At 60.4% G+C, this 27,159-nt stretch overlaps 2 protein-coding genes across 9 annotated transcripts; one reads left to right on the top strand and one right to left on the bottom strand.

Annotated features, from left to right (window-relative positions):
* The first annotated feature begins 1,594 nt into the window (after positions 1 to 1,594).
* Grin1 (glutamate ionotropic receptor NMDA type subunit 1) lies at positions 1,595 to 25,398 on the top strand. Of its 8 annotated transcripts, none has more exons than XM_058585883.1 (21): positions 1,595 to 1,989; positions 4,325 to 4,459; positions 7,358 to 7,534; positions 9,629 to 9,691; positions 10,483 to 10,583; positions 14,438 to 14,559; positions 14,624 to 14,798; positions 15,577 to 15,721; positions 15,819 to 15,902; positions 17,851 to 17,992; positions 18,075 to 18,202; positions 18,457 to 18,621; positions 18,694 to 18,812; positions 18,929 to 19,041; positions 19,112 to 19,260; positions 19,366 to 19,523; positions 19,707 to 19,868; positions 20,113 to 20,222; positions 20,322 to 20,467; positions 21,721 to 21,831; positions 24,079 to 24,295. In XM_058585883.1, the coding sequence occupies exons 1-21, from the start codon at positions 1,732 to 1,734 to the stop codon at positions 24,193 to 24,195; spliced, it is 2,880 nt and encodes a 959-aa protein (XP_058441866.1). In that variant the 5' UTR covers positions 1,595 to 1,731; the 3' UTR covers positions 24,196 to 24,295. The 8 variants fall into 8 exon arrangements, with proteins under 8 accessions (XP_058441866.1, XP_046321659.1, XP_046321661.1 ...); XM_046465703.2 differs by lacking the exon at positions 24,079 to 24,295 and adding an exon at positions 24,434 to 25,398 and having other exon boundaries at positions 1,597 to 1,989; XM_046465705.2 differs by lacking the exons at positions 21,721 to 21,831; positions 24,079 to 24,295 and adding an exon at positions 24,434 to 25,398 and having other exon boundaries at positions 1,597 to 1,989.
* Lrrc26 (leucine rich repeat containing 26) lies at positions 25,383 to 26,717 on the bottom strand. Its single transcript, XM_046465543.2, has 2 exons — positions 25,909 to 26,717; positions 25,383 to 25,821 (listed from the first exon to the last, which is right to left on the bottom strand). The coding sequence occupies exons 1-2, from the start codon at positions 26,600 to 26,602 to the stop codon at positions 25,496 to 25,498; spliced, it is 1,020 nt and encodes a 339-aa protein (XP_046321499.1). The 5' UTR covers positions 26,603 to 26,717; the 3' UTR covers positions 25,383 to 25,495.
* Positions 26,718 to 27,159: the final 442 nt, after the last annotated feature.

Below are 27,159 nucleotides of genomic sequence, written 5' to 3'. Positions count from 1 at the left end.
TGGAGGAGTGGGATGAACAGGTGACCCTTGAAGGATCCCTCCCCCCGACCCCCACCTCCGTTCTGTCCTGGAACTGCCTGAGCCCGGGCCATCCCCACAGCCTCCAGGCTCTGACCTGCCAGAGGCCACAGACTTCAGAGATGAGCATGACCCTGTGCGGGTGGGGCTGACTCTGGGACCTGAGCACCCCCATGTGTGCTGTTGGGAACAGCAGGGTCCCAAGGCACTAGATGTTCCTTCCATCGTGTTCCTCAGCCCTGGAACAGAGCAGGATGGGAGCTCGCAGCAGGATGCGTGCACACAACTCCCAGCAGCTATTCCCTTGCATTTGAGAGAGGAGCCAAGAAAGGGAGCTTGGCAAATGCCAGGGTCCCCCTGCCTTCCTCTCCTCCAGAGTATGATGACAGTGGGGGGAGGGGGGAGGGGGAGTAGGGAGTGTGACCCTGGAAGGGGATCTAGCTCTCCCCACTGCACTGCTAGGACAGACTTAGATGTGGACACCACCCTGCTTTGTCCCCCTTGGGGGCTTTTGCAGTTGAATGTGCAGAATCCTTGGTTGCTATTGGAAACAGTGATGTCACCAGCAGGGGGCGGAGCTTCATCTGTCCTTTGAGTTTGGGAGGGGGAAGCACACTCCAGGGCTGGATGGGGACAGGGAATTAGGATCATAAGGAACACAGGGAAAGGGAGGGTCTGGGAAGGGAGTCCTGACACACCAGAAGAGTGGCTGGGGACCCGGTGTGGAGTACATGCAGGGCATGAGCAATGCCTAAACCAAACATGGCATGCTGGAGCCCCTGTAATGCTCCTGTCTTAACTTAGTCCCGACTACTCAGCTCCCTTTGGCCTTGGTGTCTTCATAGCTAGTTGGATCCAAGTCCCAAGACTCTCCTAGAAGGTATGGTTGCATGATGGAGCAGCCACTGTCACCCCTTCTAAATCCTCTGGAGGGATTTTATGTCACATGGTGAAGCCCATGAGGTCTTTCTCACATTTTTGAATCTTGGGCGGAGGGGAGCCCCAAGGTCCCTCCCCCAGAAGCATGGCTTAGGGCCTTTCCACACCCCGGGTCTCCTTCCTGTAAGACTTAGGTCCCAAAATATAATGAACTATGGGTGAAGGCTCGTGCACGCACGCACACACACAAACCATCACGACACACACCCAGTCATGCTTACAGACGAGCAAGGGTACAGGTGCACAACGTCACACGGACTCTTTTAACCTTCCACAGCTTGGCGCCCGCAGGCTCGAGACAGCACAGTCGCTGTCTTTGGACCCCTACACGCGCGCACACACGCGCGGACGCGGGCGCTCTGGTTCACGCGCGCAGCTAGTGCTCTCGCGAACGCAGGCGCACGCTCTGTCGCGGGAGGCGCCCCCTTCGGCTCCGCGTCGGGAAGCGGGGGCGGCGGGAGGGGTAGGACGCGTTGGTCCCGCTCGCAGCTCCGCAGCTGCCGCAGTCGCCGCAGCCTCCGAAGCGTCGGGACCGGGTCTAGCAGTCCTCGCTGAGTCTTCCCCGCGCGCGGCGCTCGGGGCGGCCCTGGGTCCCGCTTCAGCACCGCGGACAGCGCCCGCCGCACAACCGGACGGCGAGCGGGCCCTCAAGTACCCGGCGCCCCCCGCCCGCGGGGCCCAGCGGGAGCCGGACCGCAGGGGCACCCCGCGGGGCATGCACTTAGGGCGCCTTACTCGTGCTGCCCAGAACCAGGCCCGCGGTGGCCGGAGCCCATGAGCACCATGCGCCTGCTGACACTCGCCCTGCTTTTCTCCTGCTCCTTCGCCCGCGCCGCCTGCGACCCCAAGATCGTCAACATCGGTGCGGTGTTGAGCACGCGCAAGCACGAACAGATGTTCCGCGAGGCCGTGAACCAGGCCAACAAGCGGCACGGCTCCTGGAAGATCCAGCTCAACGCCACCTCGGTCACCCACAAGCCCAATGCCATCCAGATGGCCCTGTCGGTGTGTGAGGACCTCATCTCCAGCCAGGTGCCTGCCGCCTCCCTCCTTCCCGCTCTCCTGCCATCCTCTCACTGGCCGGGTTCATTCCTTTTCCCCAACCCTTCCTTCCCCTTAAGAAAACGCCAGCAAGCCACTGGGCTTCTTCCAGGAGGCTTAGTTTCACTGGGAACCAAACACCAGGGTCTGCTGGCTTCCTCATCTTGGCTCCCAGACTGGTTACCTGCCACCTTGGCAGGTCCCCAGAAGGGCTCTGGGGCTCCCTGTGCAGACTTGTGGCCAATTTGGGTGGTTTGTTTCATGGTGTCAGTGTGGGGCCAGGCCCTCGGGTAGTTGGGCAGAGGTGCGCTGCAGGTGTCTGAACAAGATGGGCCTGGGGCCATCTTTGTTTCTGCTCCTTGATTCTTTCCCTTTCTCCCTTCCCTTTGCCCCTGCCACAGGCCTGAAAGGGGAAGCATCCCAGGTGTGGGAGCAATGTGCTTGCGGGGGTGGGAGTGGGGACTGCGCATGTGAGAGGCGCTGGGCACAGCATGGGAGCTGTCGGCAGCTAGCACTGCGGGGGAGGACGCGGCTCCCCAGATGTTGCTGGAGCCCGCTCCTGGCAGTCGCCTGCAGAATTCCAATGAAGCCTGAGGATCACTGCAATGCAGCCCTTCCTGTGAGAGGCGGGCAGACTGGGCCAAGCACTGTTCACCTGCTCCCTGACAGAAGCACCGACCCATGGACACGCATGCTCACACATACACACACACCACAGGAACACATACTCAGGCACCTACTGGCACACACATGCACATCTGTGGACACTCTGGCATGCCCAGGTGCACAGACAAACATGTGTTTACATACATGGACAAATACAGACATATTAGGCACACAATATGTACATGACATGTGTGCTTACACACCAGAAGTGCAGACATGTTGAGCATGTAAGGTACACATGTCCTGGCATGTGCTCATGAACTCCTGCAGAGGCCCACCAAGCACATGTGCACCCCTGCCCATGCAAACACCCATCTGCTGCTCTGTTGGGCACCTCTGGGTGCTGACTGGAGATGAAGATGGGGGAGGGAGGACCAGTCTGAGAGCCCCATGCAGAGGCCATGACAGAGTGTTTCTGAGAAGCCCCCCCACCGAGAGGTGTGGTGGTGCACACCAGTTATCCCTGTGACCCTGGAGGCTGAGGCAAGAGGAGTGTAAGTTCAAGGCCAGCCTCAGCAACTTAATGAGACATTGTCTCAAAAGAAGAAATAAAAAGGGATGGGGACGTAGCTCAGAGGCAGGACACCCTCACCTCAAAAGTCACCCCCATGCTCTAGCCCAGGAGGCCAAGGTCAGGACTGGGTAAAGCACTTGTGGCCAGTGGCTTCTGTCACATGTTCTACCTGGGATGATGATGTGGGTGGGTGCGGTCCGGGGTTCCAGGCAGGGCCCTTTGAGGGGATCCCATCACTCCCTTGAAGCGTACCTTCCTGGGCCTGGGCCTGCTCAGCTGTCATTCATAGAGCATCCGATGGGCCAGGCACTGTTAGCACAGCAGCCCCAGCCCAGTCATGTGGGCAGGTGCATGACACCCTGTCCCCATTCTGAAAAACTGGAGGACCTGTGCTCCAGAGCCCCAGGTAGTTGGGGATAGACATGGTCCCTTAAGATGTGACAGTGACACGGAGCCCTAGCATTCCTCCTGCCACCTAGGGAGGGGCTGAGGAGAGGGGGACATCCGCTCTAGGGGCCACTGACCTTGGATCTGCCCTCAGGGATGAGGTCAGCTTCAGTCAGGAATGGGCTTGTGTCATGCTACCCTATGCCCAGCCCCTGGGGACACTAGCAACAGGGCCCACAGTACTCAGTGGCAGCCTCTGGCTGAACTTCCCCACAGCCCCATACAAACTACAGGGCCACCTGCCTTGCTGGACCCTGAGCTCTAACCACTTCTGACCAGGGGGAGGCTCAGAGGCTGGTGTGGGTGTCCATGTCAGCATGATGCAGGACCAGCTGCTCCCCCCAGGCCACCCAGTGCACCCCATGCTCAGGGCGAGGACATGAGCAGACCCAGGGAAACCTGAGAATAGGCCTCCCCCACCCAGATCTCCTAGCATGCTCAGGGCAGCCCCTTGGGTCCCTCGTCAGCAGGGCCAGGGCCTGAGGGGCCAGCTGGGCAGGTACTGGAGCTCCCTGCATGTGTCCCTTTGGCACCTGGAGTCTTGCTTGACCAGTCTCTATGGTAGGTTCATATGACCTGCCAATGGTGAAGCCTCTTGGGTATCTGGGGTTATTTGCACATAAATAACACCACCTTCCAGGCCCAGACTCTGTATGCCCCTGGTCCCCATGGAGCTGACCTTCTCTCCTATGTCCACAGGTCTATGCCATCCTAGTTAGCCACCCACCTACTCCCAATGACCACTTCACTCCCACGCCTGTCTCCTACACAGCCGGCTTCTACCGCATCCCCGTCTTGGGGCTGACCACCCGCATGTCCATCTACTCAGACAAGGTAAGCCCAGGTGACTCTCTGGCCCCCATGTTCAGCCCTGCATGGCCCAGGGCCATTGGCTGCTGCCCTACACAGGATGGAACCAAGCACTGGGTCAGGGCAGGGCAGGGTGCTCCACTACCCTGGAGGAGCCTCCAGGCAACACACACTCACACCTGAACTCAGAGACATCCACGCCTGCACCACACTCTGTCTCCTGTCACCTCCAAACACTGTACTCACTCACCCACTCAATTTGTGCACTGGGGTTTGTGCTCTGGCACCCCCACACACTGTCCACATTCACAAGCACTCCATACACCACAGGCATCTGGTCCTCCCACACACATGCTTGTGCACACAGGTATCCCTGCAGTCTTACGCATAGGCAGGTGGCCTACTGGAGTAAAAGGTGCCAACAGCACCCCCTCTGGGGAAGGAGAAGGCCCCGTGGGCTGGAGAAGGGATGGGCCAGGAGGCTTCCTGGACAGAGAGACTGCAGGGGGCAGTGGGAGAGCTGGGGGGGGGGCGTCCAGGAGGAAGATCCACCTGGATAGAAGAGGGTTACTCAGGAGGGCTATGGTCACCAGCCTTGTTCACCACAGGGTGTGGGTGGGAAATGGTGTGGGGTGGACAGACCAAGTAGCTCATGGCAGAAGGCTCTGTGCCTTGGGGATGGAGGCACCCCGTCTCAGCATCCTGGAGATTCTTCAGCCACAGGCCAGGGTCAGGTCTCCGTCCAATCTGGTGCAGCCCCAGGAAGGGCAGAGAGGCCTTCCAGCCAGCTTCACAGGGTGCTGCAGCCCAGAGAGGCACAGGGACTGACCAGGCATGCAGACCTGGTCGGCCAGGATTCTGGGAGGTCCCAGCAGCTGGGAGGCTTTAAGGGCACCACAGCCTGCAACTCATCCCCCACAGGCGCAGGGCCACCCACAGACACACCAGGGAGGCCACTCACCAGAGTATTGGTGCCCAGTCCAGAGGGCTGGGCTGGTTTCTGTAGCTGGACTTCCAGGCCTTCCTGTCCTCTCCAAATTCCTCCTGCCCAAAGCCCACAGTTCTCAATCAAGTTGCCTTAAGGCAGAGAGCAACCCAGGCATGTCTGAAAGGACCCGGGTGGGTCTGCCTTCAGGAACAATGTCATGGAAACCTGAGCCCCAGTCAGCTTGCCTCCACCTCTCAGGTGAGGGGAAGGGTTCCCTGGGCCAGAGGAGGGTCATCCAGGAGGACCCCAGAGAGAGGGGGCCACACAGAGTCTGGAACAGCCACTCCTCCTGAGCTCTGAAGCCCTGCTCACTGAGGCAAGCAAACTGCTCCTCACCCTGCCCACGACCACGAGAAGCAAGACTCTCATCCTGGAACCCTCTGCCCGCTGCCTCTTTCCCCTCCTTGGCAACAATGCCTCACATGCAGAGAGAGAAATGGCCCCACCCCAAAAGGCAACTGCAGCAATAAGAGGTCAGAAGGGACTCCACAGACAGGGGCAGCCAGACGCCAACCAAGGGTCAACTCCATGGGCCAAAGGTGGGGGCCAAACTTCACCACCACAGCCTGGCCTCGTGGTCCCAACCACAACCAGCCTTGTGCCCAGCACATAAGCCAGCTGAACCCCAATTATAATCTGCCTACACCATGTCACAAAGACAGGAAGCAAGCTTGTACTTCAAAGCACTATTGCAGGCCACCACAAAGGAACCATGAACAAGAAACCCAGAGCCTGAGAAGACCATGAGCTCAGCCTGGGCTGCAGGGACACAGAAGGGACAGTGCTCATGCGGACAGGCTCAGAGAGCCCCTGGCAGTTAGCGTACAACAGGTACATCATTGTACAACATAGTGTACAATGGAGTCAGGGCCTCTGGACTTGAAAGAGACATTTGTCCTGAGATTGAAGACTTTCTAATAAATAGTCATTGGAATTTGGCAGACTCCATGTGCAACCCAGTGGGGTCATGTTGATGCTCACATTAGCCAGAAGTTTATGAGCTGAGGTGTCCCTCAAGGGAGCAAGCTTCTGGGGAGGTGATGAGCTTCCCCCAGGAACAATTTCACAGACACCTGATCTGTCAGCCTGCTGCTGGGGACACCAACCTCCACTTCTCAGACCAAATGTGGGGAGGGGGGAGGAGAAATATGAGGACAGTGGAGTAGGGACTGTCCCGTGTCAGAAGGGTCCCCCAAGTGCTGTGAGGGCAGAGTGGGAGATGTGGGGTCCCTGGATCAGAAGGTCCCCCAGGCTGTGAGGGCAGAGTGGGAGATGTGGGGTCCCTGGGTCAGAAGGGTCCCCCAGGCTGTGAAGACAGAATGGGAGATGTGAGGTCCCTGGGTCAGAAGGGTCCCCCAGGCTGTGAGGGCAGAGTGGGAGATGTGGGGTCCCTGGGTCAGAAGGGTCCCCCAGGCTGTGAGGACAGAGTGGGAGATGTGGGGTCCCTGGGTCAGAAGGGTCCCCCAGGCTGTGAGGGCAGAGTGGGAGATGTGGGGTCCCTGGGTCAGAAGGGTCCCCCAGGCTGTGAGGGCAGAGTGGGAGATGTGGGGTCCCTGGGTCAGAAGGGTCCCCCAGGCTGTGAGGGCAGAGTGGGAGATGTGGGGTCCCTGGGTCAGAAGGGTCCCCCAGGCTGTGAGGGCAGAGTGGGAGATGTGGGGTCCCTGGGTCAGAAGGGTCCCCCAGGCTGTGAGGGCAGAGTGGGAGAAGTGGGGTCCCTGGGTCAGGAGGGTCCCCAGCCCTGTGAGGGCAGAGTAGGAGAAATAGGGTCCCCGGGTCAGGAGGATCCTCCAGGCTGTGAGGGCAGAGCGGCAGACGTGGGGTCCCCAGTCAGGCAGGTCCCCAGTCTGAGAGGCAGAAGCTGGCAGATGTGGGGTCCCCAGCCAGGCGGGTCAGGTCCGGGCTGCGATGGCCTCAGCACCCTTTGCCACCAACAGAGCATCCACCTGAGCTTCCTGCGCACCGTGCCGCCCTACTCTCACCAGTCCAGCGTTTGGTTCGAGATGATGCGCGTCTACAGCTGGAACCACATCATCCTGCTGGTCAGCGATGACCACGAGGGCCGGGCTGCGCAGAAGCGCCTCGAGACGCTGCTGGAGGAGCGCGAATCCAAGGTGAGGCCCGGCCGCCGGCGGGGCGCCCCGGGCGCGCAGGAGCAGGCGGGCCGCGCCGTGTCTGTGGCTCGTTGTGAACACCTCTCTCTCCATCCTGCATGCTCAGCACCACCGCGTCTGGCGGCGCCCGCCCCGGCCTGTCCTCGGCTCATTTCACTTGCTTTTGCCATTAGTCGAACTCTCCTTCGTGTCAGTCCCTGCCGGGCGAGGGCCGAACCACCTGGAGCTCCGCAAACACCCCTGCCCCGCCCCTCCGCCGGCCCGCAGGCCCCTCGCCCCAGGAAAGTCGGCCAGCCTGCCCTCCCACCGTCCAGAGTCCCAACCTCTGCCCTGGGGCGGCTCACCAGGGTGGTGGTCACCCTGCCATGTCCCTTCCCAAAGAACCTGTCCCACTTCTTTTAAAAAAAAAAAACAAACAACTTTATTTTTAATTTTTTTTTTAGTTGTAGTTGGACACCATACCTTTATTTTATTTACTTTTTATATGGTGCTGAGAATGGAACCCAGTGCCTCGCTCATGTAGGTGAGCGCTCTACCGGCGAGCCACAACCCCAGCCCCCCTATCCCACTTCTTGCTGGAATCCATTCCATGTCCTTACCTCTGGAAGCCTCCTCCCACCCACTCACTGCTGCCCTCACCAAAGCCCCACCCACCAACACCTGCCAGCCTACCCCTGCCTGGGGCACTCCCCACCAGGACCACCTCCCCCCACCCAGGGCTGGGCTCTGCATGCCTGTGGGACTAATCAGATCCCGACCCCAGAACACACTGACACCGAAGCCCAGCCCAGCCCAGCCCTCCTTCTGTGAGAGGGCCAGAGAACAGAGCCAGGATTTCTGGGGGTCTAAGTGACCCCCTCTAGCCTTGCCACGTGGCCAGCCTGAGGAGGATTTGGTTGGGGGTCACCTCCACCCATTCCCAGAACCCTGGGCACTGAGCAGAACCTGTGACTCTGGGGTCAGGAAGGAGGGAGGAGGCCCAGGCTGGGAGTCCCAGGAGCCAGACGGGATGGGGCATGTTCTGTCTGTGAAGTCAGAGCTGGCCTCCCCACACTTAGTGCAACCTGGGCTCCCTAAGGCATCATTGCCCCCAGAGGAACTAGAGGGTTTGGGTGGGGGTGAGGCCAGAGGTAGAGCCAGAGGGTCCTGGGGGTCCTGTCATGGGGGACTGCTAAGTCTGGGAGGGAGGGCTGGCTACAGATTCGGAGGGCCCACCCGTGCCCATAGGCATCTCCCCTCCTGGCATGCCCACCCACGGCCACATAGGCTTCTCCATAATCACACTCCTGTGTGCCCACCCACCTGCCTGCATGTTCACAGGTACACCACAGTTCCCTGGAAAGATCCAAACTCCACCTGCCTCCACACACCTCCATGTGGTCCGGGAAGGGCATGCTCACTTGGACACACAAGTGTGTCCTCTTCATGTGCACTCTCCCTGGCACACACCAACTCATTCACACACATGTGCTCCGTCAGTCCTGGCCCTCCCCCTTCCCCATCCCCATCGAGGATTCCCATGCAGATGCCCATGGACACACATCACCCCAAAAGGACACATGCACACATATCCCATATTGCTCACTCTTGGGTGCATATGTGGGCTGTTGGGCGTGGGCACACCAGTTAGTGAAAAGAGAACACCTCAGCCTTCAGGGGCAGAAGGGAGGACAATGGGGGGGAGTGGGAGGGACATGGGGCAGTGCCCCAGGGGCTGCTCTTCCCTACTCAGGGTGGGTACTGCTGGGGCCACACAGCAGGTGCATGGCAGGGGTGGGGGCGGCAGGCGGGACCCAAAGAGTGGATGCGGACAGGGCCTCCCTTCCTCCTGAGAGTAACCGTTCCAAGAGCACAGCTCCGTGGTAGGGAGCCTCTGTGGCAGGAGCCTCTGTGGCCCCCGCCCCCGTGCCCCTCCGTCCCCAGTTCCAGCCCGGCCCCAGCCCCGTCCCGGGCCTCGGTGTTTGCGAGCTCCAGGTACGTGCCCGTCTGCAGACGTGCCGAGGAGGTGGTGTGATTGCTTTAGCGCCGTCATTTTCAACCGTTTATAATCTTCTTCTGTGTCTGCATATTTTCTCTGTGCACATTATTCATCAGAGTAAAAAAAGGAACTATGAAAACCTCGACCAACTGTCCTATGACAACAAGCGCGGACCCAAGGTATATATGCATGGACGTGCACGCCACCCACCGACTAGCCAGCCCCGGCCTGCGGCTCCTGGCCACTAGGGCTGTCTGGCCCCGCTGTGCCGAGCCGCAGGCCTGAGCAGTGAGGACAGCCAGGTCGTGAGGCAGCAGCAGGCAGGCAGGAGAGGGCAGGCGTGGGCAGCGTGGGTGCCCACGGCCCACCGCTGTGACCCTGGCCTGCATCCTCGAGGCAGACACGGCCGCAGGAGGAGCTGCTCTCTGGGAAGTGCATGCGAATCTCCAGGACCCCCAGGGTTTCCTCGAGGAACCCTGGGAGGGAGCCCACCCACCTGGCCTCTGCTGGGTTCCGGCTGCTCCTGCAGGGGCCTAAGGAATGAGGCCTGAGCTGAGAGGATCTCCCGCGGTTTTGGAAAAGTCGGCCCCATCTCCATTCCCGGGTGCATTCCAAAACTCTTTTTATTTCCTGTCCGCTGCACGTCTCTTCCTGAATCTTGGTCCACTTCAGCTTGCATGCTCAGTGCAAAAGTGAGGACAAGAGTGAGGTGGAGAGAGAGCTAGAGGAGGCAGAAGGAGAGCAAGGAGTGAGTGCAGGACGGTGAGCAGGCTGAAGAACGGACAGGAGGAGAGGCCAGGCCAGACCCCGAAGGAGGAAGGCAGGTGGACAGCACAGGTGACAGACGCAGGCCACGGCAGCTCTAGCTCAGCTGCCTTGGGGTTCCTAGTGGCTTCGGCCCCCCCTCTCGCCACTGAGGTGGCATGTCCCCTACCCCAGCTGCCTGCTAACACTCCTGCTCACATCGCAGGCAGAAAAGGTGCTGCAGTTCGACCCTGGGACCAAGAATGTGACAGCCCTGCTGCTGGAGGCTCGAGAGCTGGAGGCCCGGGTCATCATCCTCTCTGCCAGGTGAGGCTGGACTGGGCCCTCCCACATCACTCAGGGCTGTGCTGGGCCGGAGCCCACCCTCAGCCAGGGCTGGGCACCCATGGGCAAAGTGAGCTTCGGCCTCCAAAACACCTTCATAGAGGAAAACCCCTTCTCACCTCCCACACCTGGTGAGCTGGCCACTTCCATCTGCCCATCCCCCCCCTGGCCCTCTCCCCTCCATAGCCACATGTGCCTGCTGTCTCTGAACTGAACTTGAGGTGAGGGATGAAGACTCTGCCCTTAGGAATCCCAAGACTCATGGAGGACACACATGCAAACACCTTGAGTGACATGCAGGTGGGCAGGTGAGCCCAGGTGGCAAGGCCCACACAGGGAGAGGGCCGCCACTGCCAACTGAAGGATCAGAGCAGCTAGGACGAGAAACCAGGTAGGGAACTGTGAAAAACCGGCTGCACCTAGACAGGCCAGCCCCACACAGTGCCTCTGGAACAGTCCCTCAGGGGACTCGCCCTAGTTGCAGATGACTAGGTTCTCCTGGGAAGGCAAAGAATAGGTCACAGGGGGCTGCGGCTGGGGCTCTGCGGTGGAGCGCTCACCTACCTAGTACACGTGTGGCCCTGGGTTCCATCCTCAGCACCACATACAAATAAATAAGTAAAAGTATTGCATCCAACTACAACTAAAAAATAAATATTTAATAATAATAATAAAAAGAATAGGTCACCAGGGACAGGAAAGGAAGCCTGGGAAGGATGGCAGTCCTTCATGGACAGCAGGGGCCCTGGTGGACCCACTCCGCTATCCACCCCAACCTGAAAGCTCTGCTGGGAGTGGAGAAAAACAGCAGGTCCTCAGGCCCAGAGGAACGCACCCAACCTGCCGTCCTATGGCAGGGAAGGGCCAGCGACACCCAGTCACAGGACAAGGGTCTGTTTGCACATTTGGTCAACAAAATCTCTGGCACGATGCCCGCAGCACTCCACCCACTATCCACAGACAGGTGGGGCCAACTAGGGCTCCTCAGGCCATAAGGTAGGACTTACCCCTCCCCAGACGGCAGGACCGGGGCCAGGGGTCCCACTCCCAGCGAGAAGGCAGAAGCTGGGGCTCATACTGCCCCTGGCCTCTCCTGCTTCTGTAGAGCTGTGGCAGACAACAGTGACTCCCCACTGCACTCTGGATTTTACAGTGGCAAACCTAGACCTCGGAGTCAGGGTCACTTGCCTTTGCCTTGAATGCAACTATGGGCACCTATGGCAGGCTAGGGTTTCCTGAGAAAGGATGAAAGTTGGGCCCAGGCAAGGGGGCAGAGCTGCAGAAACCCCTCTGAAGGAAAGTCCCATCCAGGGAAAAACCCTTCCCCCCCCCAAGCTTTGCCCAACCCAGGGAAGCCCTGCCCTGGTAAGCCCCGCCCAGGGAAAGCCCTGCCTGGCCCTCCTTCGTCTTTTCCCTCAGTACTGGGGATTGAATCCAGGGGCTGAATTAACACCACTGAGCTACATCCCCAGCCTTTTAATTTTTTTTTTATTATTATTTATTTTGAGACAGGGTCTGGCTAAGTAGTCCAGACTAGCCTTGGACTCGTGATCCTCCTGTGTCGACCTCCCCAGTACCTGAGATGACAGGCCTATGCTATGTCCTGCTCAGACCCTCCTATTTTCTGATCCATTTGTTCTTCTTTTCCTCATTGCAGGATTCAAGGGAGATTTGGTGGGTGTGATGGAACAGAAGGCTGGGTGGGCATGCCTGTGACCCCAGAGCTCAGGGGCCAAGGCCGGAGACCACAAGCTCCAGGCCAGCCTGAGCTAATTAGCAAGAACCAGTCTCAAAATAAAACAGCAAGGACTGAGATGAAGCTCAGTGGTAGAGTGTCCCCTGAGTTCAATCCTCTAGTTAGTGGACAGATTAGAGCAAGCTCAACTACCTGATCCATACCTTGTAATTGGGGTGACCAACAGGACCCAGACCAGAGAACCACATGTAACACTGATCCACGGAACCTCTTCATCTAGGTCACAGCAGAGGAATGGACACTTTCTCTGGGTTTTCTCTCTGGTAAATGGTCCCTGGTACCACCACTGCAGCCACAGGGAATTCCCTGTCTTGGGACACAGGCTGAGAGGCGCCTGTTGACAGATCCCAAGGTAAAAAACACTATGTTTTGTTAGACATAGCTCTAAGAGAAAGGCCAGACTAGGGAGGAGAACACTGTCATGCTAGACACACACACACCACACACACACACACACGACCTTGTGCAAGCTGCACACTCACACACAGACAATGCCCCTCACACACACACCTGCATGTCATACACATCCATACACCTGCACATACAAGTGCCTACCCCTCACCACACATGCACATGTGTGTACACATGTGCACATGCACCACACACATACCCCCACATGCCCCACATCACACATGTACACATGGACAGGCATGTGTACCACTACACACACCACACACACTTATACACAGGCACCCACAGAATCGCATGCCTACATCCATATGTACACCACACATACCCTCGCACACATACACGTGCATGTGTGTGCATACCATGTTCACACCAGGCACTGCATACACGCCATGCTCTACACCTGTGCATACACAGCACACCTATCACCCCCACACACACACCTACGGCCTTCTTATAGAACCCAGGCAAGGCCCCTGGCCTGTCAGGGATGGCAAGGACCCTTCCGCTCACACTCTGGGCTCCTTGGGACAGAAGAGTCAAAGTCCCACAGCAGAGGATCATTGACCCACCCAGCAGCACCAAGCTCAGGAACACAGGAAGGCAAGGCCGAGCAGCAGCAAGCACAGGCATTCTTGACCCTGGCACCATTGTGTGTGTGTGTGGTGCTGGGGTGGAAGCCCGGATTTTGGGCATGCTAGGAAGGTGCTCTTCCGCTGAGTTGCAACCCAGCCACCAGTCACACTTTGGCTCCTCCTTCATGAGTGTTGTTGAGAGCAACACAGTATTGAGACCCCATTTGTGCCAGTCTTAAATTCTCAGCAGTTTTCTGTAGGATGTAGAGAAATCACTTCCCAAACTTTTCACTCTCATCAGCACTTTCCTGAAGTTCCCCTACTGGAGTTAGCTGTTTCATAAGGTAGTCTGACGAGATTTTGATGGATTGATAAGGCTTATCACTCTCCCAGTGGCACATCACAGGTCTGGATCTTCCCCAGCCTGCATGGTGCTGGGCTCCTCTGATCTGTGTGCTGGCTGCCCCGCTTCCTGCCACATGTTCTTGCCTGGATCTCTGTGAGGTGCTGCTTGCAACATCAACCCAGAGCTGCCATTTAGAGCAAAGACTGAGGGCCTGTGTTTCTTTGTTAGCTTCCCTGGGGGCTGGTTCCTACCAGCGTTCAACTCAGGGAACCCCAGTCCTCTCACTTGCACATTTGAACAGGAAGAATCCAAGGAGGGGTTTGGCTTGTCCAGAAGGTCACAGGTCATGAGATCTGGGGTGGACAGTCCAGGCACAGACCTCACTCTCCCATTTACTGCCACTTGAATCTCTCAGCATCCTCCTGACAGAGGGGGTGTGAACGCCTGTCCAGTAGAGGTGTGGTGAAAAGGAGGCCTACAAAGGCCTCAGAGCGCCTGCGGAGCAGGCGTGCACAGTGATCCCTCACCACCTGGGCCACCCAGCCCAGGGCCAGGACCCGGCCAGTCCTGTAAGCAGGTGTCTAATCCCATCCCTGCCCCAAAGGCAGGTTGCCAGTGACCGGCCTGGGAGGCTCCTGCACAGGGGTCTCCCAGCCTGGCTCTGGGTGGGGCAGGCCCAGGCTCTGAGATGCAGAACCCAAGCAGAGAGGTTTGGGTGAGTCCTGGCCCGTCAGCCCCGTCTGCCCCACAGTGAGGACGACGCTGCCACAGTCTACCGCGCGGCTGCGATGCTGAACATGACGGGCTCGGGGTACGTGTGGCTGGTGGGGGAGCGCGAGATCTCAGGGAACGCCCTGCGCTATGCGCCCGACGGTGAGTGCCTGGCCTCTGGGGCGGGGCAGCGGCCCCCGCAGGCTCTAAGCCCGCCCTCCCGCAGGCATCATCGGGCTGCAGCTCATCAATGGCAAGAACGAGTCAGCCCACATCAGTGACGCGGTGGGCGTGGTGGCCCAGGCGGTGCACGAGCTGCTGGAGAAGGAGAACATCACCGACCCACCGCGGGGCTGCGTGGGCAACACCAACATCTGGAAGACCGGGCCGCTCTTCAAGAGGTGGGCGGAGCAGTGGCCCACTCCTCAGGGGAGGCCGGGGTCCATTGCTGTCCCCACCTTCCCACAACACCGTCTTCACTGCCATGGCTACTGCCCTCCTGCCCAACAAGGCCACCCGTAGCTGGGCTGTCTCTGGAGTTGTGATTGTCTCCGTGGCTCGGCCCTTCCTGTCCTAGGGCAGCCCACCCGGAGACTCCCTGGGGCCTCCCACAGTGGCTGGTGGCCCTTGGGAAGCAGCTCTTGCTACAAGTGGGGACTGGGAGTTTCTAGGGACCCAGGAGGTCAGAAAGGAACCCAAGGACACAGAGAGCCAGAGACCCAAGGGAGTGACTGCACACCAGGCGAGGCGCACACACACACAAGTCCCCACACAGGCACAGACTCTTCACATGACACGTGTGTCACAAGTACACGCATGGGTGTGCACCCCACATGGGGACCACATGTGCGCACAGATTCAACCATTGCTGGCAAATGGGCCTGGTGTCCTGGGCTTCTGCCTCCTCTGTAAACCCAGGATGGCTGCTATGAGGACCAAATGTCCCAACCCACAAAAAGCCCACGCAGGCTCTGGCATCTAGGAGCCACTCAGCTGTCACTAGCTGTGCTGTCCATCTGGTGAGGGCAGACACATGATGTCCATTATTCAGCATGAGGGTCTGCGCTCTGCTGATCTTTCCTTTCATGGGACTGGGGCAGAAGGAGTGGCTTGGGCAGCTCAGGAGGCCAGGGAGAAAGAGTACTGCTGTTAGGTCTGAACCATGCTGCCTTTTCCCAGGGTGCTGATGTCTTCCAAGTATGCAGACGGAGTGACTGGCCGTGTAGAGTTCAACGAGGACGGGGACCGGAAGTTTGCCAACTACAGCATCATGAATCTGCAGAACCGCAAGCTGGTGCAAGTGGGCATCTACAATGGCACCCACGTAGGTGGGGGTCATGAGGGGGTGGGGGCTGGGGCCTTAGGGTCCTGGGGCCAAGACCCCTGCGTGGCCACCCTCCATCTCATACTCCCACCCCCAGGTCATCCCTAATGACAGGAAGATCATCTGGCCAGGTGGAGAGACTGAGAAGCCTCGAGGGTACCAGATGTCTACCAGACTAAAGGTGGGGCCCTGCCAACCTGCCCCAGCATCCCCACCCAGGATATCCCATCCAACCCCCTCAGGCCTGGAAAAAAGGGCAGTAAGGTCAGCTAAAGGAAGTGGACATGGGGCCCGCCCACTCCTGGCTGCCTCTCCACATGCCTGGCACAACAGGAGGCAAAGAACAGGCCAAGGGAGGAGAGGAAGCCCCCATTCAACAGGCTCTCTCCTGACCCATCCTGACCCAGTCCCAGTTAAGCCTGGGGAACAACTGATGGGGACAGAGGGACAACTGGGTGGTCACTCTATGCTCAACGCAGACCTTGGCTCAGTGCTCACCGACCTAGTCCTGTCTGGCTCTTCACACGGCCTCTCTGTGCTCCAGCTGGCTTCTCCCCCCTGGCTCTGGGAGCACCCTCCTCTGGCTGACTTTCTCCCTCAGAGCATTGTTTCCTTTGGCCTCTCTGTAGGCCCCTTTGGGCTCTGCCATGGCTCCTCTCTCCTCCCAGATGCTGTTCCACCCCTATGCTGAGCCACACCAGCTCCTCTGGTGCCATAGGCCACCAGAGACAGAAACTTGAGTGCAATGTGCACAACTAATCTTCTCCTAGTGTCCCCAGGTTGTCAAATGTCTCTTAGTACTGTCTGATCTCTGTGCCCACCTCTGCAGCCTGGAGATAGCCCCATGACCTCACTCTGGACCCCTTTGCTATGACAGAGTAGGATGCACCACTGTGGCATCTTCCTGCAGCCCAGGCACTCAGCACTGCAAAGTCCAAAATATCACTCAAAACACTGAAGGTAGCAGCTGCAGTGGACCATGCCTATGATCCCAGGCACTAGGGAGGCTGAGACAGGAGGATCACAAGTTTGAGGCCAGCCTGGGCAACTCAGCAGGATCCTGTCTCAAAATGAAACATAAAAGGGACTGTGGATGTAGTTCAGTGGCAGAACATCCCCGAATTCAATCCCAAGCTCAGCACAAAAAAAAAAAAAAAAAAAAAAAATTGTCAACTGTCAGAAGGCTGCATCTAGGCTGTGAAGTGCAGTGGGTATCTACAACTTTGTTTCCCGCCTCACTACAAGTATTAACATTTATTACTTATATAACAAAAAAAATGAAAAAAAACTTAAAAAGTAAATAAGTGTATGTCAAGCCCACACTTCAAAGGCTCACAATTCTCCCCTGCCAGGGAAAAAATCTAACCATGCCTGCTATGGAGGTAAGGCTGGGCCCTCCCACCTCCCCCAGCTTCCCCCGACAAGACCTCAGCTGAGGGTACCGCTCCCACCCAACACCATGTATCCCACCCTTGCCATCCAGTCCTGCCTGATCCACCTGCCCCTCTGCCCACTTTGCAGGCTCAACTCCAAAATCACCTCCCCCCAGAGTCCTGGTCAGCCAACCCCCCACCTGTATCTATCCCCCCATCCCTAGAGTGAGGGCCCTGAAGGACAGGGAGGCGAGAACAAAGCTGAGACCTGGTTGATAAGGACCTGGCAGAACACAGCAGCACCAGAGAGAGGCAGGGGTAGAAGACGGGGGTCAGCCCGAGGGCTGTGGGCCTCAGGCTGTGGGCCTCCAGCGGCAGCGACCAGGAGAGGCAGGGGACAGCTTAAGGAGAGAGAGTCAGGCCCTGCGGGTCTCTTCACGTCTTCGTGGCACAGTGAGGGTGGGGTGGGCTCAGAGGAACGGGAAATGTCTCCTTCCTGAGAGGCCAGGAAAGGTACCCAGTACCTGGGGAAAGGGAAGGGTGATGAGGAGATGCTCACAATGTCAGGCAGGAGGTCCGGGAGTCTGAGCCCGGTGTGGCTGGGTGGCAAACCTCGTGGGAAGGCTCCAGGCAGGGCCCGCCCCCGGTGATGGTAGACGGGGATTCGGAGCGGTGCCTGGGGGGCTGTGCGCTGAGAGGGCAATGTCAGGTGGCACAGAGGGCCGGTGGTCCAGGCCGGGCCTTGTCTTCCCCCAGATCGTGACCATCCACCAGGAGCCCTTCGTGTATGTGAAGCCTACACTGAGCGATGGGACGTGCAAGGAGGAGTTCACAGTCAACGGAGACCCAGTCAAGAAGGTGATCTGCACTGGGCCCAACGATACGTCTCCAGGCAGCCGTGAGTGCTGGGCTCGGTGGGGGAGGGGCAGGACTCGGGACAGCAACCGGGAGCCTGCGGTGACCACCCCTCAAACCCCCAGCACGTCACACGGTGCCTCAGTGCTGCTACGGCTTCTGCATTGACCTGCTCATTAAACTGGCACGGACCATGAACTTCACCTATGAGGTGCACCTGGTGGCAGACGGCAAGTTCGGCACACAGGAACGGGTATGGCGTACCGCGTGGGCAGTGGGGGCGGAGCCTGAAGCGGGATTGGGCGGAGCCTTAACAGGCGTGGCCTTAGGCGGGGGTGGGACCTGGAGTGGGAGGGGCCGCAGGCTGGGGCTCATCTGGAACAGAAGCACCCTCCCGCCCCCGTCTCCCCCCACTCCCCCCCATCCCCTGTGGTGTGCTCGGCCGATCCAGGGTCGGGGCGCCTGTCGCAGAAGCTGTGCCAACCACATCGGCTCTGTCTCCCACAGGTGAACAACAGCAACAAGAAGGAGTGGAATGGGATGATGGGCGAGCTGCTTAGTGGGCAGGCGGACATGATTGTGGCACCGCTGACCATCAACAATGAGCGTGCACAATACATCGAGTTTTCCAAGCCCTTCAAGTACCAGGGCCTGACCATTCTGGTCAAAAAGGTGGGCAGGGGCTGGGTGGTGGTGGAAGGGCACTGGAAGTCCAGGCAGCACTGACCACCTGTCCACCTGCAGGAGATACCCCGTAGCACGCTGGACTCGTTCATGCAGCCCTTTCAGAGCACACTGTGGCTACTGGTGGGGCTGTCAGTGCACGTGGTAGCTGTGATGCTCTATCTGCTGGACCGCTTCAGGTGAGAGCAACACGATGGGCCTGGACATCCCCATCTTTGGGGCAGACTGAACTGGACAGGGGAGGGGCAGGGCTGCCTCTCCGCCTTCTCTCCCGCCTGCCCTTTGTGCCCTGCAGCCCTTTTGGCCGGTTCAAGGTGAACAGCGAGGAGGAGGAGGAGGATGCTCTAACCCTGTCTTCTGCCATGTGGTTCTCCTGGGGCGTGCTGCTCAACTCCGGCATCGGGGAAGGTGAGGTTGTGCGTGGTCCCTGTCTGCTCCATCCCTGCCTCCAGGAGCTGACCCAAACCTCTACCCCCAGGTGCCCCCAGAAGTTTCTCCGCACGCATCCTGGGCATGGTGTGGGCTGGCTTTGCCATGATCATTGTGGCCTCCTACACTGCCAACCTGGCGGCTTTCCTGGTCCTGGACCGACCGGAGGAGCGTATCACAGGCATCAACGACCCTCGGGTGAGGCCCAGTCAGGCTGGGGAGAGCCATGGGAGGCTGAAGGGGAGGGATTCTGCCTCGGGTGGGGTCTGGGGAGCAGCCATGAGCCCACCCTCTGCCGTGTAGCTCAGGAACCCCTCGGACAAGTTCATCTATGCTACTGTGAAGCAGAGCTCGGTGGACATCTACTTCCGGCGGCAGGTGGAGCTGAGCACCATGTATCGGCACATGGAGAAACATAACTATGAGAGTGCAGCCGAGGCCATCCAGGCCGTGCGGGACAAGTGAGCGGCCTGATGGGGAGGCCACCCTGGCGGGACAGGGCAGTGAGGGGAGAGGCAAAGGGGATGTCCACTCATAGAGTTAAAATGATCAAGGAGAGTGTCCAGTTGCTAAGGCGAGGGCGTGCAAGCAGGGCAGGGGGAGCACACTCGTGGGGACTCCAGTGACCCTGCTTCTGCCAACAGCAAACTCCATGCCTTCATCTGGGACTCAGCGGTGCTGGAGTTCGAGGCTTCGCAGAAGTGTGATCTGGTGACCACTGGCGAGCTGTTCTTCCGCTCTGGCTTCGGCATCGGCATGCGCAAGGACAGCCCCTGGAAGCAGAATGTCTCCCTGTCCATTCTCAAGTGAGTTTGCCCTTGCACCTGAGGCTTATCTCCCTTCTGGATCAGGAGCTTCCCCCACCGGAGTAGGACCCCCTCCCCAGTGCCCAGTCGCTGGGAGGCAGCTCACTGGCCCTGCTGACCCGGGGCCAGGAACTGCTACACCACACCCCATCCACCACAGTCCTGGACCAATCCCAGCCGCCCGCTCCCAGGACAGCATCCCCAACCCACCCCCTCCCCGGCTCACGACCTGCTGGTATGCCAGGTCCCATGAGAATGGCTTCATGGAAGACCTGGACAAGACTTGGGTTCGGTACCAGGAATGCGACTCGCGCAGCAATGCCCCTGCGACACTCACTTTTGAGAACATGGCAGGTGGGCACTTCATTCCCCTCCAGGGCCGCTCCAACACTGGGGAAGGCCATGGGATGTGGCCTCTCCACCAGCAACTGAGGCTCGGATTCCTGCTCACAGGGGTCTTCATGCTGGTGGCTGGAGGCATCGTGGCTGGGATCTTCCTGATTTTCATTGAGATCGCCTACAAACGGCACAAGGATGCCCGAAGAAAGCAGATGCAGCTGGCCTTCGCCGCAGTGAACGTGTGGAGGAAGAACCTGCAGGTAGGGCGGCCACCCTCCGAGGCCTGGCGTCCAGGGCTCGGCCTGGCCACGGCCCTCCTCCATCCCTGCAGGCTGTGGCACTGGCTCTGGCTCCAGTGGGCAGGACTGGAGCTAGGAGCCATGGCCAGGGGCAGTGGTGAGTGCTCCCAGGGCACAGGGGCAGCACTGGCAGGGGCTGCCTGCAGGTGGCCACATACTGCCAAGCTGGCTGAGGGAGGCCATGCACCCTACTCCAAGCCTCTGCCTGACCCCTCTGTCTCCAGTCGCCTGCCAGCACCCATTCCCTAGGAAGGCAAGCAGGCAGGGTAAGACGGGCCACCTGTGTTAGCGCGTGAGTTCCAGGTGCATTGGGCCTCCGGCGCCCAAGCCCCCTCCACACACTTAAGGGACCCCCTTTCCTGCTGTGTCCTTCTGCTCCGTGACTGCAACCTGAATGGGGCTGGTCCACTCCTGCCTGGTGTCCCAGGCTGAATTCAGGGGACCTGCTGACAATAGGGGCAAGGCTGCATGTGGGACGGCCCACCATGGCCCACCTGAGACGGGGCTTGGGACTGGGTGGGCAAGGGGTCCGTGTAGGTCTGAGCCTGGTGGCCCTGGCTGCTACGCTCACTCATCTCTTCTCTTTCTCTGGGTGCCTTCTGGAGCTGTCCTGGGGTGACGCTGGCATTGAGGGCTGTGGGTGGGGCTGCTGGAGCCCCACACCTCTCATCTATCCCATTCTTGCTCTTGGCCCCACAGGTCCCCTGGGGACCTAGCCACTGCTCTTGCTGGCAGGCACAGGGCCATGCTGGCCATCAGACACAAGGCCAACATCCTGGGAGCTGCCTCTGTCTATCACTCCATCTCGACACCTGCCTTGGGCACTTGGCCCCTTCCTCAATCTTGATGTGTGCCCCTTGGGGTCTGCAGCTTCTGAACAGAAGGGCTGGTGTGGCCTGAGCAGCTCCTCTAGTCCTCAGGACGCCTGTAAGCCAGGGCCGCCCGGGACCCAGGGAGCCAGGCGGACCGCCCAGGAAGAAAGCCAGCTGGGACCCTCAAGCCCAGCCCCATACAAGCAAGTTCTGGCCCGAGACCTCGGGCAGGAGAAGAGGCCACCCTCGAAAGTCCATCCATTGTTTGTCCAGCACAGAGAAGCAGGCAGGAGTGAGGGCCCAAGTGGCCAGCCAGGCCGGGCAGCGGCCCCCGAGGAGCAGGCGAGGGCAGGTGTGGCCACCACCCTTAGCCATCTAATCACTTATACATATTCATTTTAGGATAGAAAGAGTGGTAGAGCAGAGCCTGACCCTAAAAAGAAAGCCACATTTAGGGCTATCACCTCCACCCTGGCATCCAGCTTCAAGAGACGTAGGTCCTCCAAAGACACGGTAAGGGGGAGAGCACCCCAGTCCCACGTCGCCAACTCCTCCCTCGCCCCATGTCTGTCTCCCTCTCCTTCACCATCCCACCCTTGCTCCCACCGCCAGCCCTGGGCCGTCTGTGCCTCTGCCCCCGTCAGCCCCGCACCCCAAGTCAAGTCAGCCCTCTGCCCCCACGCGGGCACTGTCCTTCGGGGCTCCTCAAGCCTCTCCCCACCCTCGCTGTCCTCAGCTTTCCCCCTGTGTCTCCACGTTAGTCTGCCCACCCCTCTGCCCATGCCATGACCCACACACCATCCTGAAGCCGTCTCATGTTGTTGGTCAGTCAGTCAGCCTCACCACCCCGGCTGCGCCCAGCCGAGAGCTCAGAACATCATGTCCCAGGTTTCCCTGCCAGGAGGCCACACCACTTCTTTGTGACATCCCTGTTTCTATCGCCTCCCTCAGAGGGCCCTGCCACCCTCACTCCTGCCCTGCAGGGCTCTGGAGGGGGTGGCTGTGATGTCCCCAGACACCTGTCTCACCTGTCTCACCAGAGCCATGCCTGTCGCACCCTCCATGTGGTCTCTGTGTGGGCCGGGGCTGGGGGCCGGGCCTGGGCCAAGCTGGGTGGATGGCTGGGGGCCGGTGTTGGAACTGGCCCCGGCCCAGGGGACTGTCAGGTGGGGAATGGGGTGGGACCAGAGGGTGGCTTGGCCCTGAGCTGAACAGGACACTGCTGGTGAGGCCGCAGCCCCCAGAGGGTCTGAGAGCAGGTAGGGGTAGCCCCACAGCCCTGACCTACAGAGCCCAGGATGATACTGAGGTTCCCAGATGGAGACTCCGGAAGGGGATGCTGATAGGCACCTCTGTTCTGACCCCCAGGAATCTCACAGGGCCACTGTCAGAACCAGGCCTTCTGCCTTTTGAACCAAAACTCCTGTCTCCTGCCTTGGGCAGCTTGTCATTGCACTGGAAATGCACTCAGAAAGAAAAAGGGCCACAGCCAGGTGTGGTGGAGCACACCTGTAATCCGGGTGACTCGGGAGTCTGAAGCAGGAGGATCACAAGTTTGAGGCCAACCTCAACAATTTATGGAGGCCCTAGGCAACTTAGTTTAATAAAAAAAAAAATCAAAGTACAAGGGCTGGGGATGTAGCTCAGCAGTAAAGCACCTCTGGGTTCAAATTGCAGTACAAAGAAAAGAAAAAGGTCCCCAAAGGGACCCTGCCTTACTAGAGGTACCCTGTCCCAGGGAGCCCAGAGGGTCAGCATTGCCCTGCAGCCCAGGGGCCAATTTGACCTCCAGTTCACAGGAAGGCCCTCTTACCCATGGGCAGCATCACCCAAAGGGGTTTTATACCCTGGAGAGGAATTGGGATTTTCAGCTCCTACCCTTATACAGGAAGTGGGGCAGACCTCCAGGACACAGATAGGACTTGGCCCAGAGCAGCCCAAGTCCCAGGGCGAAGTCACCAGGATGCCCCAAGAAGGCCTGTGACGACTGGCTGCTCAGTTCCCTGAGGCAGGGGCTGGGCACAGAGAGGACGCATGCATAGTGAGGGTCCCAGGGCTGTGAGCAGCTGGAGGTTCCAGCCACTGGTGGAAGCACAGCCCTCAGGGCTGCCTAGGCCAGGGAATGGGGGCAGGACCTATGCTTCAAGGTCTGAGCCAGGGTCCCCACTAGAGGGTGCTGTGAAGTGGGAGGGAGAGGACTATGGGTAGGGGTAATCAGGGAGCAGGATGTCTGCTTGCAGACAGGAGAAACAGCACTTCTTGGGCAAGATGGCCAAAGGGGGGGGACACAGAAGTCATGCAGGTGATGGGCCACTTTCAGAGGGTGGCACCGAGTCCCAGCGCCAACGCCTGGAGCTGGCCCAAATACAGCTCAAAGCCCTGCATAGTACCTTTCTGGGGACATACTCCTAGTGGAATCCTTGCCTGATCCTGGGCACCAGGGACCGCCCTCTGGGGCCAGCCCTGGTGCCAGGTGGCATCTGGGGCTGGTCCCCTCCTGCAGTGTTGACTACGGGGCACTGCCCACTGGGATCTGGGCGGGGTCGGGCAGCCCAGCTCCCACCCTGTCTCTGGAGCTGGGCGCCTGTTCAGAGGGAGGCCTGGGTGGGGGCTCCTGTGGGTGGGTGGGGTCGGTCCAGCTGCTGAGATCCTCTGCCCCTGTCCTGTGGCCGTCCGGGCCAGAGTGGCACTGGGCGCTCAGGGCTGGGATCCCTGGCGGCCAGGGGCCGGCGGGTATTGATTGTTGGTTCTTATTTATAGAGCACCGGGGGTGGACGCGGCGCTTTGCAAAACCAAAAAGACACAGTGCTGCCGCGACGCGCTATTGAGAGGGAGGAGGGCCAGCTGCAGCTGTGTTCCCGTCATAGGGAGAGCTGAGACGCCCCGCCCGCCCTCCTCTGCCCCTCCCCCGCAGACAGACAGACGCGGGACAGCGGCCGGCCACGCAGAGCCCCGGAACACGACGGGGTCGGGGGAGGAGCACCCCCAGCCTCCCCCAGGCCGCGCCTGCCCGCCCGCCGGTCGGCCGGCTGGCCGGTCTACCCTGTCCCGGCCCCGCGCGCGTCCCTGGCATCAGGGCTAACGGCCGCCTTGTCTGTGTATTTCTATTTTGCAGCAGTACCATCCCACTGATATCACGGGCCCGCTCAACCTCTCAGATCCCTCGGTCAGCACCGTGGTGTGAGGCCCCCGGAGGCGCCCACCTGCCCAGTTAGCCCGGCCAAGGACACTGATGAGTCCTGCTGCTCGGGAAGGCCTGAGGGAAGCCCACCCGCCCCAGAGACTGCCCACCTGGGCCTCCCGTCCGTCCGCCCGCCCTGCTGCCTGGCGGGCAGCCCCTGCTGGATCAAGGTGCGGACTGGAGCGGCTGAGGACAGGCCGAGCTGAGCCGGCTGGGCAGGGCCACAGGGCGCTCCGGCAGAGGCAGGGATCTGCCCTGGGGGCTCTGAGCATTGGGGCGAGGGGCCTAAGTGGCCCCAGGCAGAGGGGCTTGGGGCAGAGATGGCAGCCCCATCCTTACCCCCAGTCACCACCCTAAGCCACAGGGGGGCCCATGGCCCCAGCTGGCTGAGTCTCCCCTCCTCCAGCTTCTGCTCTCTGCAGCCTAACTCCACCCCTCTCCTCTTTTTGCTGCACCTCCCCACACACCCCTCCCCCCCCACCCGACCCCCTTCGCTGGGCTGGCCCTGCCCTTCCCCACAATTATCCCTGACTCCCCAGCTGGCAGCGTCACCCAGGGACCTTTGGGGCACCCCGCTGCCTCGGGCCTCCTTCAGACTCAGGGTTGAGCCTTCTGTTGACCTGCAGCCCACGGTGGGCCCCAGATGCTGGCTCGTACCTAACTGCTCCGCACCTAGGGCACAGGGAGCGCCACCAGCCTGCCCTCCCCTTCGCTTCGGGTGTGTCACGCGCCTGCCACCATGTACAGACCAGCCTTCCCAGTGTCTGAGCGCGTGTCTTCCCTGTGTGGCCCGTGCGCAGTTGCGCGCTGCCCCTCTGCCCCAGGGGCCCCGGTGTGCCCCTCGCCGTGTGCAGTGGTGATGCCTAAAGGAATGTCACGAAACTTTCGGTCTGTGTCGCTTGTTTGTCACCAGCAGGGTGTGAAGGAAGGACACGGGGTTGGGCAGTTTCGAGGGCTCCGGGCAGTGTGGGAGCGCCTGGGGCAACAGCTGCGCCCTCAGGCTTGGGCAGATGCAGCGGTGGGGCTCACAGGGTTTTCGGGGGAGGCAGTGCCGTCGGGGGCGGGATCCGGAGGTCTCCTAGGCGGGCGGCGGGCGGCGGTACGGCAGCGGCGGCGGCGTGCACGGCAGGCGGTGAGCACGGAGCCCAGCGCCAGGCAGGTGGCCAGGCTGGCGAGGAAGGAGACAGGGCCAAGTGCGTAGACCACCGCCAGGTCCCGCGCCGCTAGTGGCTGCGCGCAGTGTCTGAAGGCGGCGTCGGGAAAGGCGGTCAGGGGGCTGAGCGTCTGGCGTCCTGGTGATACGCAAAGCAGGGTTTCGGCTTCTGCGGGATACAGGCGCGGCGTCAGGTGGGCGGCAGCCACAACCCGGCCCTGCGTGATACGGCCTGAGCCCCGGGCGGACAGCTCACCTGACGCCGGCCGTGGGTGCTGACGAAGCCAGGCGCAGAGCGAGCGCAGCGCGCAGCCGCAGGCCCACGGATTACCGCGCAGGCGCAACGCATCGAGAGCTGGCAGGCCGGCCAGCAGGTCATGCGGGATCGCCGTAAGCGCGTTGTCCTGCAGGCTGAGCGCGCGCAGCAGAGGGAGCGCGCCCAGCGCCGCTGGCTCTAGGAGCGCTAACCGGTTGCCGGCCAGCGAGAGGGAACGCAGCGCCCGTAGGGGCGCGAAGGTGCCGGGCGCCAGCGCTTCCAGCTGATTGTCGCTCAGGTCCAGCCGCTGCAGCACACTCAGGCCCCAGAAAGCCCGTGCGTGCACCGAGCGCAGCCCGTTCTCGCGCAGGTCCAGGTACAGCAGAGCGCCCGCGCCCGCGAAGGCTCCCGGAGGCAGCACACGCACGCGGTTGTGATCCAGCAGCAGCGTGCGCACGCGCCGGCTCAGGCCCGCCGGCACCGCGACTAGCACGAGTGCTGAGCAGTTGGCCTGGCCGCCGGGCGCGCAGGCGCACGCCTTGGGGCAGTCGGGAGCGTCCGGGGTCCCGCGGGTGGCGGCCCCAGTGGACACTTGGGCCCAGATTGGCCGCATCGGCGGCGGCGGCAGCAGCAACAGCAACAGCAGCAGGGACAGTAGCGGCGGAGGCCGCGAGATAAAAGAGGAGCCCCGCATGGGGGCAGCTCCAGAACCCAAGGTGGGGGCCCTGCTATCTGTGCGTCCTTGGAGCCCGGGCGTCCCAGAAGCTCGTCCTTTTGGCTCCTACACAAATGTTAACTGTCCGGCCCGATCACTGGCAGTTCTTGTCCCAAGGCTGATCCCGCGCCTGGGGCGGGGGCCGGGCACAGAGCCAGCGCCTGGCATTGCCAGCCACCTGTCCCAGAGCTCCAGGGTCTTGGCTCTGCGCCGGCCGCAGCACTAAGGAGACCACCGGACGCCCAGCTGTGGACTGAGCAGGACCACACCTACTCGCACCCACCAAACGCGCTAAATGGCAGAACCCAGTGCATCCTGCTCCACTCCGTGTCCGCTCCATTCTGGCTCAGCAAAAAGTGCCCCATGTAGAGAATGAGAAGTCCCCCGCCCCACCTCTGTGATGGATGAGTGGGCAGGGCAGGAGCACATGATAGGGCCTTGAGCTCAGGGGACAAACTTTGAGGGGGAAGAGGACTGCACACCAGAGGCAGGGGAGGTGGTGCAGGAGGGGAGTGGGTGCCTCCACTCCTTAGAAC

This window comes from Marmota monax, unplaced genomic scaffold, assembly GCF_021218885.2.
Source record: "Marmota monax isolate L192 unplaced genomic scaffold, Marmota_monax_Labrador192_F-V1.1 WCK01_AAM20220418_F8-fsc00167, whole genome shotgun sequence".
Lineage (NCBI taxonomy): Eukaryota > Metazoa > Chordata > Mammalia > Rodentia > Sciuridae > Marmota > Marmota monax.
The sequence above is the reverse complement of the archived record's forward strand: the minus strand, read 5'-3'. Positions and strand labels throughout refer to the sequence as shown.